A 12,132-nucleotide genomic window follows, 5' to 3' on the forward strand; every position below is an offset into this window, starting at 1 on the left:
TAAGTAACCTCCACAAATTACTGAGAATCCAAATTTGGTTAGAAATATATGCTTTATTTAATGGCATACAGGAAGTAGTTTAATATTCTGCTATTTTAAGGTGAAATGCAAAGGTGAGCTGTGGCCAAAACTCTTAATATTTGGCTTTGAAATAAATTGTTGTTTCAATGCAATATTAAACAAGATTACATGTGAATAATTCTTGATCAGAAATTTCTTTTTCAGAATACTAGCACTATTGGAATACTTAAAGAATTTTTCATTATAAGGCCATTAATGAAACTTGGGAGAATTTTAAGAAGAAATAGAGCAACAGTTGTGCCATTGTGTACAGGAAATCTACATTTCACCTCTAGGTCCTACATATCAGCACCTTGAGAACCCGGTTTGCTGTCTGCCAGAGCACAGTCTGGGTAACCTGAAGGACGAATTCATGGCCTAATGAACATTTTCCCTGTTACTATTTTTTTTTTTTTTTTAAGTAAATTTCAGATGTTCTTTTTTATAAAGGGATATTTTCTCTTTTCTCATTCTTGTCTTGACAGGTACCTTAACATGGGGAATCTTCTTAAAGTTTTGACATGCACAGACCTTGAGCAGGGGCCAAATTTTTTCCTTGATTTTGAAAGTGAGAAGATGATTTTATATCTATTTTTCTTTGCCTGCAGTAGACTGCGTTTGTCTTGCACTAAATGAATGTTTTCACTTTGCCATCTTTTTAACTTTTGCTTTGCATGACTGAGCTATGAATTGTTTGAGTAAAATTTCTGGTGCCTTCTAGAACTGGAAGTCATATTTTATAGATTAAATTGTGATACAATGTTTTTACTTGAATTTTTGTAAGAGACTCATATCTCTTAGTTGGACATTATTTTATAATTTGAGATCTCTAATGAAAATATTTGAGATTCTCTGAAAACATTTTTATGAAAAAATTTTGGTGGAAAGGACAAATGCTACTTCAAGCTTTGTTAACCAGAAGCAATATTTGGGGAAAAATTTATTGCAGTTGAGAAAAATTGACTTGGTTTCAGTTACTCTGTGTACCTATTGAAATATTTTGAATACAAAATCTGTTCATGAAGGCCATTCAGAGCTCAGTAATTTGGGCATAATATTAAAAGGTAAGTGTGAACCTTAATTATTTAATCTTTGCAGATAATTAATTTGAAAAGTTAAATTCATTATATGTATTTATTTCAGGAATTCATTTTTTTTCTAACTCTAAAAAGAAAAATAATGGGTTCACAGACCTTTAAGTAATTTGCCTTCTGTTTGTTTTATGTTGCATGACCTATTATAATATGGTCTAAGAGTGGCAGGTAAGTGTCATTGACCCCTGTGCATGTTGAAAAGCTTTTGCTTTTTTGGCTGTCAGTGTTGCTTTAGCTTGTCTGGTTGTCAAATTGGGAACAGTGATATTAAATTGGTGTTTTAGTGTGAATCTTGCTATTTTAACTCATCATTAGAAAATTGTTAGGAAAGGGTGAAGAGAGAGCTTTTAGGTTATAAATCATGTGACCCCCCTCCCCGCATTTTCATCTGCGATTAAAACATTTGAACAGATTTTTAAATACTTAAAATTTAAGACCTTTTCTAATTTTTAAAACAAATAAATCTCTTAAAATAAATCCACAGAGAGACATTCCATTTTTTTTTTTTTGAGACATTGCATTTTTCCATCAACTTCAGTTTAGTTTATGTGATATTATACAATTCATTCTATTATGAATAATTTATATATTTTTTCTTTAAACCAGGACAGTTCATATGAGCACATTAATTTATAGCTTATCTCCATTTGATGGGATAATTTGTGGTCTCTGATATTTTTCTTCTATTACATTCCTATTAATGTTCCGTTACAGTTTGGGTACTGTGTGCAGGCCAGCAAAGAGTAATAATGTCAATATCAGGACCATATTGTTTGGTTTTTAGGGGACAATGTTACTGAATAGTAGTTTTCTTGACCCTTCTCAACAATTTAACAGTGCTGTTTTAAATGCATGTTTAGCATGAATTTTAATCAGCTTGGGGATGTTGAGCAGATTGCTGACTTGAAGATTATTCTTTCAGATGAGGCAACTTACATTAGAGCTGTATTTTAGTTTATTTGCATCTGTTTCAAACTTGCTGTTGTATATTTTCCTGCTATTCTGTCTCCTTTTTACTCTTTGTCTCAAGTTCCTTACGTTTGCAGAATCTTGGCTCTGATATAGTCAAGATCTTGTTCAAGACTTGGCACTTGATCTTTTTATAAACCTAGCATTATGTTGTGGTCAAGTGAAAAGCATGAATTTACTGTAGTTTAAAAAATATTATTTGGTCTTGGTTTTCTAATCTTTGGGAGTTTAGATCATTATCCTTAAAATTTAAATAGCTAATTTAGTAGCAGGAAAAGGTAAAAATTGCTAACAAGAACAATAATAACCAACAATGAAGAACTACATATAAAGTGTTAATGTTTTAAAGGCAGATGTAAATTAAATATTTGTTGCTTATATCAGCCAATGTAGAACTTTTGGTTTGACACTTACTGGTACACTGTAAATGAAATTTAGTGAAAACAAACTGCAGACTAGGCCAGAGTTTGTCCCTTGTTAATTCTTAGTTACATTTTTAAATGTTTTCTTTTGAATCTAACATCAGAGTTCTCTTAATCAATTTTATCTCTCATCCATTTGAGTATTTGTCATCTTTTTGGAAATATGCATTTGTAAAAATGTATTTTAATCATTAGGCTACTATAGTGACCCCTTGAAACTTCCTTTCTTTAACCTGTTTTATACCAGATTCAAAATTGCCAACACAGTTGATTTGCCAGTTCATTATGATTACTGAGGGTAAAATCATATCCTTTTATTAAATAGAGTATTAGTACTACATTATTTATTTCTAGATGAACAGTAATATTTAGGTTACCAGAATAACTTAGCTTTACTATTTCCATCATTCTAATTGGTTAAATCTAGCTCAGTGCATCTGCATGGTTCCATACAGACAGATGTACTGGCATTTTGCATCAAGCTGTATAAAAATTAACTATTCTAGTAATTTTAAACTATGATTTAGTGGAATCCTGTAGTTTACCGAATGAAGATGGTCTTTAATCATTATCCCTTAATTTACGTGCTTGCACACACACATACTGTTTTTCACTTCAGTTCAGCTTGCTTCCTGTATGCCAGCCAGTAGGTACTGGGGATGCAAAGATAACTAAGATACAGCCCTCACCTTTGGGGAGTTTTCAGTTCAGTAGAATAGAGAGAAATACAAATCATTAGAATAGATAGAAATGCAAACTAATTATTTACATAATTTACATCATTCAAGGTGTAGGTGTAGTTCAGGAAGGGGATTAACTTTACCTAGCTGTGAGTAGATTGGGCATGGAAGACTTTCTGATGGTGATATTTGAGTTGGGTTGTGAAGGGTGAATTAGAATGTTTCAGGCTAATTTAGTGCAGTATGTTGTAGAAAGAAGGAACAACATGTAAAAAAGCCTTAAGGCGTGAAATGACATTCTGTGTTCAGTGAAACATATCATTATCTACTCGATGTACTAGAAAGAGGGTCTTTTTCTGAAAACAAATTATACCTATATGATTTTAAGAATAGTGGTTTAATTAATATGTAAGTCCAGAATTGCCCCCTACAGTTTGGCAGCAGTTATGTTAATGACAACATATTAAAAGCAGTGAATTGGGGCCTGTACAACCTCTTCTAGTTCTTGAAATTTCTTATTTTATAATGACATTGTTAATTTATAGGTCATTCTAATGACAGATCTTTAGCCTGAGTAACTACTATATCTATTAGTTCACTAGATTGTTTCTTGGGAGAAGAGGGACTTTTATCTTTATGTCCCCTCCCAACCTTAGCATAGTGCTCTGTAATCATAGAAGTTCAGCATTCATTAGCTAACCTTGATTTAGTTATCTCCAGGTAGGCCAAAATAGGAGAGTAAATATAGGTGGTCATTTGTAAGTGAGAAATGAATCTTACTTCCTTTGATTCTTTGTTATAGTGCCTTTCCACTTAGTCATACATTTCTTCTAATTCTTGTGTCTTTTGTGTTGCCTGTTCCGCTTACCCCCCATTTACAAAAAATATTGATAATACCCACTCTTTTAGTCTAACTTTGTTTTTCCATTTTATTTTTGTGTATTTTCAATTGCTTTTGCCCCATACTTGGAAATTTCTGGTGGCATTTTCTTATATTTATTTTTCTAAAATGATGTAGGATTATATTTATTTAGAGATAAAAATGCATAATAACCTTCTTTAATACATGCTGGAGGCATATTTATATCTCTGTACCTTCTCATTCATTCAACAAATATTTATTATGGAAAATCTACTAGGTACTGAGTTTATATACTGTACAATGGTATGTACTCTACATTGAGGTCCCTGCCTCGATGAGACTTGTGGTGATTGATAGACTAAATTTTTAATGAATGAATGCAAGATTAAAGCAGACAGACCCCTTATCACAATTACAATTTTTACGTGCCTTTTAATTTTTTTCCTTTCATAGCTGATCCTTTGCCTCCTTTTGTACCATAACAGCTTCAATTTTAGCAATTATTTTCAGTGACTCTTCTGTAGGAAACTAGTGTGAATTTATTAAAATAATTAATTTTACCTTCAAATAGTACGAGCAACTGAAATATGCTGTAATTTCCCTTGAACAGCTTTTAAAACTAAGCTTGATGAGTAATCACTATGGTTACTCTCAGTAGTATAGTAGATACATTTTGCAATCAATTGAATGTCCGTCTGTTAGCTGGCTAAGTGATATGTTTTTCCTCAAGTAATAAAAGTTTTCATTTTTTGCTATGAAAAATCAAAGTGACAAGTCTTGGTTGTATTATATGATACCATTTTTGGAAAAAAATGTTTTATTTTATGGAGTCCTTTCCCCTCCCTAGTATTTCACCCTTTTGCATGACTTGCTATCAGTAAAGTAGTGCTTACCTGTCTGCTATTTTCTGTTTGTCTTCATCTCTACAGCAGTCTTCAGCAGCTTTCAAAATTATAAATGTGACTTTCCTGTGACAGTCTAAAAAATGTTTAATCAGTGTGGTGCTGGGTACTTTTTCCACCCTTAGGGGAAACTGGAATCTTCTCCTTTATTTTTAAATTTCTTGGTATTTATTAAACCTTTAATAATTATTAACCACTTCCAAGGTCTATTTAAATCTATCTGATAATGTTTCTTTTGTATGTAATTCTCAGTGTCATATTTTTCTGTTAACAGCTAGTCACCACACCCAAAATACATAGTTCAGTATGTTCAAACTTCACAAATATCTTTTACTATATAATAGTCAAAATATTGTCCTTTGTCATGAATTCCCACTTCATGAATTCAAACTATGATGTGTCTACTATTGATGTTATGTCTGTAGTTTCACAATTCCATATGAAAAGTATAAAACTGCTGTTTTTGCATGTAAAACTATTTTTCTCTACTGCATCTGGTGTAAGTATAAAAGTTATGAGGTGTACCTTTTTTTTTTTTAGTGTGTGTCTAACTATGACTTTGGAGAACATGGTCTGGCTAAATGTGAAAAAATACTACTACCAAATGACAAACTCTGATTTTTAAAAAATCATTTAACTATAATATCAGTATTTGCTCCTAGTAATACCTTTATAGCTTTGGACACAGACAGGGTCTTTTTAATTTTTCAGTTGACTCCTCTTGTGTAATTATTTTGTCATAACATTTTCATTAAAAAAAAAAAATACATGATTTCTGAAAGGAAATTTGAAAAATAAGGGAACAGATATGAAAACACAAATTCTTAAGTTGGCTTTGCATGTGAATGTTACTTATTGTTGCTGTAGTAATGTCTTAAGTATGTTGAAATTAAAATTTGATACTGTACTTGTTAATTTAAAAAATATAAATGGTATATTTTTGACTAGTTGGCAGGTTTAATAAATGGAATTGAATTATGACTTGCCCCAAGCACAAAATAAAGTTACAGGTTTTAGGCATCTGGACTCCTAGTTTCATGTGTGAACTAAGTTTGTAAAATTTTTCTAAGGAAAGGAATAAATAGATCGTTGTGTATTTATGGGGAGGTGGAATATGTGCAGAAAATTCTAGGTAGTAGTTTTATATGATTGGTGAACAAGAGATTTATCAGAAATGTTCTTAATTCGTATTATAAATTTGGTCTGCCTCCCCTACCTCCAGAGTAAGAGAAAATTTTAGCATGGAGGAATTCTGACATCAAAGTTGCTCTCTAAAACATTATGGTAATCATAATGTTTATTATTTTCAGTGCTTTATGCCTTATCTGTAGTATTGGATATAGTCTAGTTGGAAAGATTTATGAAAAACTCAGTTTCGTCACAGAGTGGCCAATTCTCCCCTCCCCCACCCAAAAAAAGAATCAAATGTATTGAATAAAAAAGATTTATCCTTAGAGAAACAAATGACCAAGGTATTGAAAATGGGATTTTTGTCACCTCGAGTCTAACAGAGAGAAATCCAGAATTATTCATCTATTAACCTATGTTTTGTGGCTAACACCACAGGTAGTGGAAATGCCCATATGTTTGTGTTCCTGATTATGTTTTTTATAAGTATAATTTTCCATTTTTCCTCTCACTCAGTCCCAAGTGTATAGGAACTCGGTTTTTGCTTTAGTATTTCAAAATTTCAGTGATACTATTGTATCTTAAAGTATCTAGTTTTTAGTAGCCTAGTGATTCTGGAGCAGTTTCATAGTTCGAACTCCTCTGCACAGGAATCTGGACCTTTTGTTCATCAGCAGAGAAGTTCATTGGTATAGAGTATAAAGGTCTTTAGAAAAAAGGAGCATCTAAAAACTTTTTTTTTTTTAGTTTCTAATTTTTTTATATCAGAACTCAGTCATTAAAATGAACTTTATAGGAAAATAGTTTATGTCTTAAACCATAGATGAGCAAGATGTATTAATAGGCCTTTCATTTCTGTTGCATTAAAATAGATCATTACTCATACATTTACAGTCATTACTGTTAGTGATGCATATAGTAGAAGCAGTGATTATTAACACTCACAGTTAAAATTTTTGAATTATAATCCTTTTTTGTTTAATATACCACGTCATGATTTGTAACTTAAATAGTAATGTTTGGTGTCCCCTTGCTTCTTTGTGATATTTACAAACTTGAGGATAGTTATTCAAATGTAGAACTATGGAAAAATTGTCATTCTTTTCTAAGAAGTGCAAAGTTAGCACTGGACAAAATGTTAGTCATCTTTAGAAAATCGGATTAATCAATGCTTAGAGTTATTACACATGTACTAAAAAAAAAAAATCATGTGACGCTAAATTTTCTTGTGCTTTCCTGCTATTTAGATGCCCAGCCTACAGAGTCTGAGAAGGAAATTTATAATCAGGTGAATGTAGTACTAAAAGATGCAGAAGGCATCTTGGAGGACTTGCAGTCATATAGAGGAGCTGGCCATGAAATACGAGAGGTAAAGCATGTTTATACATTTTCCAGTAAACTAAAAATTACTATGTCCCTCTTTTTAATCTCTGTTATTTTCTATACTTTATTGTCTGTTTGCATATTAAATATTCTATTTAAAGGAAGATCACTTGTATTATTTCAAAAGTGGTTGCAGTGATATAAGGGTAAAAGGAAAACAAGGTTCTATAAATATGTAATTTATATATATTAAAGAAAAGTTTATTTTTTTGGTTTATTCTCACACCTGAAATTTACAGTATCCATGGTGGCTATTTATATTGTGTTTGGAGGGGAGAACATGAGACTTTCTGTGGCTTTTTTTGGTCCTGCCAGTCTATTTTTCTGCTCCTCCTAAGCTTCCTAGGAGAAAGCTGAAACCATCCTTGTGATCTGGACCCCCTCAACTCTGTCTGATGACTTGATACCACAGAGCAAATGTTTGGTGTGGTCTCCCTCAGCTTTCTTCTCCCAAACCTCTGAACTTATCCAGGTTTCCATCCATCTTTTTTCCATTTCTTCTGGTTTTTTTGTTTTTGTTTGTTTGTTTTTTTTTTTTCAGAAGAAGCTGTCTCTACTTCTTACCAAGACTAACTTCTCTACCTTTGTTCTCCACCCTCCTCTGGAACTTTACTCTTTTAATTTCCTTCTCTTAATTACATTTTCTTTCTTTTTTCTTTTATTGACTCCTTCCCGGTGCATGTACGCATATACTCAAGTGTCCTGTACTACCCAAAGAAACTCCCTGGCCTCTGGACCTTATCTCTCTTTTTCTCATTACATTTCTTGAAGGCATAGCTCACACTTTGTTGCTTCATTTTTTTCCTGCCCTTGTGTTTCTGTTATTCTTCTCTGTAACTAATAGTGCAGAGGTTTTCAAGGATTGATCTCTTGGGTTTACAGACCATATGGAACCTGATTCCTCTAATGACATTTGGAGTACTAGTAAAGGAAGAAATAAGCGCACACACCTGAAGACACCGAGTCACTAAGTGTTTTGGACTGAGGGGCCACAGGTTTGGGTGATTGACTGGATGTTTAATGTAAAGGAGAAGGAGGAGTTAAATGATTCCATGGTGTCTAGTTTAGATTAGCAGTTGGTGGTATCATTAGCAGGGAAGTTATAGATAATGTGAATTCCATGTTTTACCTCTCCTTCACTGGACTGCTTGTTTCCTGAGTGTCTTACGTACATACAGTTACTTGCCTTTGTTTTTGTCTGGAATATGCCCTTCTTTTTTTCTTTTCCTGTTCAATTGCTATCCTTCCTTCAAATCCCAATAATCTTCTACTTCCCTGTACTCTTTTGCCATAGCACCTTGCACATGTTTTTTTATGGTAGCCATCACTTTTTTTTAAACCATTGATATATGATGTCTGTATCTCCACTGCTGTACCTCTAGCTTGAGGAGGGTAAACTTGGTTTCTTACTTATTTTTGTGTTATCAGCACCTAGTATAGTGCTTAGTAAGCAGTTAGTAACTGTTGAAGAAATAAATGCAAGAGCTTTAGATTAATCTTGCCAATATTATTAGCTTGAGTAAAACCTTAAGATCTCAGTAAATGAAGGCATGTAACCATTTCTGTGAATTTCAAGTTCCCTAAACATATAAAAGCTGAGTATATACCAAATATATAAAGAACAGATATAACTACCAAAACTGCCATAGGTCAATGTGAAGACTTAATTGACTTAGTAGAACAACCATTCTACCTATGAGAAAACACACAATAGAAAAATGTTCAGGTTTACAATAAATGCCCATCACTGTCAAGAAGTTTTACTGCATTCAGTAATAAAGTGTTAAAAGTTTAATATTGGTTGGTTTATGAAGAAACAGGTAGTCTTAATGCAAGTGGTATTGTAGAATGGTATCTTTTTGGAGGTCAGTTTGGCAAGGTATAAAATCAGATGTGTAAAATTATTTATACTCTTCTATCAGATACGTAATTTTAGAAAATATTCTCCAAAAGGCTATCATTCGAGAGAGAGGTAAATGTAAAAACCTTTACGGCCACCTTATTCATCGTAGCAAAAATGTGGAAGCAATTCATAGAGTCGTTTTGAGGATAAAGTTAGATAATCCATCAGCAAAGACACATAGAAGCTGACACACAGAACATAGACTGAGCGTTTACTGTTATTACTATGCTAATGATGTGGATTATATATATATTTGTTTAAATAGTACTTTATTAAACATGATTCTAAAATTGAATAAAATTTGATTTAAGATATAATCTATTAAATAAATAAAGCTTATTCTCTAGAATAAACCAAACCACTAGAGAGGGAAATAAGAACTTTTCCTAATGCTTTGATGTATCCATAACAGTTTTAACATTTTTGAAAATGAAAGTTATAATACTTGCTCCATGACAACCTCACCATTGACATTTTACTTAAGTGCCCTTTTTCATGGTGGGCTATGATGGGTGCTGTACCAGAAATGTTATCTAACAGCAGTAAAACTGATCTGAGAGGAGAAAGAATCAGAATTATAAGGAGAACCATAAAATGTCATAAAAGAGCAGACAGTGTCTTCAGTTCTAAATCCAGGCAAGGCAGGGCCAAGGAAATAGTTAACTCTATTCAGTTATGAAAATGGGTGACATTTGCCGGAGCATTTTAATATTATGAGAATGAGTTGATATTTAGAAAATCATTTTTAGATCCTTGCAAGAAAGGTTGGATAGACTTCTGAGGAGAAGAAAATAAATTTTAAAATTCTATCTATATGCTTATTTCCCAAGTAATAAACAAATTTTTACTACCTGATATGAAACCGTTGAGACTGCACTTGAGGCTAAAAGGATTTTTTCATATACATCAGGATACTATCACAGTCCCTTTGAAATAGTCACATTAATACAATGTGAAATAAGGGTTGTTACATGTTGTAATGTCTGGTTTTCTTTAACATTACAATATTTCTAGATAGTCATATAAGTGGGATTCATTTCAGACTCCTATTTGTTTATATAAAAAAATCAAGAAAATTTGAATACAATGGCAAGCTTATAAAGCAAATTGCTTAAACAATGTGTAGCCCATTTATTTAGTTTGTAGCTAATTTATTTGAAGCATCTTCTAAATCTATCTGGCTTCAGTTTTATTTTGCTTTCTTATTTTTTGGTTTTGTATGGATGGAGTCAGAGTACTAGTGTCTTGGGAAAATCTAAATGTGCCATTTAGATTTCTGATATGTTATAAACAGGAGTTGGTTATGCGTTTCACCTTTCAGATGGTGTGTTTAGCTCATTTGAAGATGTTAGAGAAAGCAAACCAAGGTGTGGAAAAACGGTGAAGAAAGGCATCTGTAAGCAAAAGGAAGATGAAAGCAAGAAAGTATATTTCTTTGGGAATAACCCTCTATATTTACAAATGATTGCCTGATGGCTTGGAAGACTGGACAGAGAAAGAGCATATTCATGTTTATTTTAGAGTCTCTAGATTATGTTTTATTTTCTCTCCTTTCACATTTGAAGCTAGTTTTTCACCTCATTCAGGAAAACCTAAAAAAACTTAGACTCCAGAATAGGATTTTGGTTATAGGGAGGGGATACGTGACAATTTCTGAATCACATTTTTCAGGCTGATTTAGGTTCTTAAGTGTTTGGTAACTTTTTAAAAACTAGTTTGGACCCTGGAATTTGAATGATTGAAAGTTTATTAGCCTTTTCCCAGAGTTGGGTCTTATTTCATTATTGCCTGCCTTTTTTGGTTTCCTTTTATTCTATGAAAATAATCCTTAAAACAAAGAATTTCTAAGAAAGCTTGTCTGTGATATTGGAAACATTTTGGTTTCTTCTTGTGGCTCTAAAAAGTATCAAGGCATAATATACCTAACAAACATACATTGTGTCATTTTTTTCCCGTCTATCCATATCCATTGCAAGAATAACGAAGACTGTATTATAATAGGTTTAAAGTATCCATGGAGTTGAGAAGGCCACTCTTAGCATTTCTGGGTCCATTATTCTGAATTTCATGGACTGTACCAGGGTTTCCTGTGTTTGCCCAAACCTATATTTTAATGTAAAAATAATACTGTTGTGATTTAAAAAAAAATCTAACTATTTTTATTCTTTGGATTTTGAAGGCCATCCAACATCCAGCAGATGAGAAGTTGCAAGAGAAGGCATGGGGTGCAGTTGTTCCACTAGTAGGCAAATTAAAGAAATTTTATGAGTTTTCTCAGAGGTTAGGTAAGTTGAAAGTTTTGTCATTATGACTTGCCTAGTGAAAAAGACAGTTATTGATACTGGAAGTTATTTACAGTATTTTATGTTCATATTGCTAAATTTATATGTTTCATAGGTAAAGCAGCTTGGTAGACTATGAGATTATAGCACAATCTTCCTATCATCCTGTTCAACCAGGTGTTCAATTTATTTAGACCATTTTCCTCAACAAATTTTGACTTCCATAAGGAAATTTCTGATTTTTTGCAGCCTACAGGGTGCTACTATGGGAAACAGCTTGGTAGAATTTCTCTCCAGCTCCATAGCACATCCTTTCCCATGTGTGGGAACTAATCCAAGGTCTCCTGGGTTATTTAGATTTTTGTGTTCTTAAGATCATGGCTGATTATGATCGGTTCATGTACCTAAAACTGTACAAGATGAGAAATAGGAAGCTAATGTTATATG

At 32.6% G+C, this 12,132-nt stretch overlaps 1 protein-coding gene across 10 annotated transcripts in view; it reads left to right on the top strand.

Annotated features, from left to right (window-relative positions):
- CYRIB (CYFIP related Rac1 interactor B) overlaps nucleotides 1–12,132 on the top strand; it is a 152,491-nt gene that overhangs the window by 120,538 nt on the left and 19,821 nt on the right. For 6 of the 10 annotated variants that reach the window (XM_036830188.1, XM_036830189.1, XM_036830192.1 and 3 more), the window contains 3 exons: nucleotides 546–628; nucleotides 7,365–7,486; nucleotides 11,583–11,688. In XM_036830188.1, the coding sequence (XP_036686083.1) occupies nucleotides 556–628; nucleotides 7,365–7,486; nucleotides 11,583–11,688 (301 nt within the window). In that variant the 5' untranslated portion in view covers nucleotides 546–555. The remainder of the gene's footprint in view (nucleotides 1–545; nucleotides 629–7,364; nucleotides 7,487–11,582; nucleotides 11,689–12,132) is intronic. The other 4 variants (XM_036830194.1, XM_036830195.1, XM_036830193.1 and 1 more) reach the window with 1 other exon arrangement.

This window comes from Balaenoptera musculus, chromosome 17 (genome assembly GCF_009873245.2).
Source record: "Balaenoptera musculus isolate JJ_BM4_2016_0621 chromosome 17, mBalMus1.pri.v3, whole genome shotgun sequence".
Lineage (NCBI taxonomy): Eukaryota > Metazoa > Chordata > Mammalia > Artiodactyla > Balaenopteridae > Balaenoptera > Balaenoptera musculus.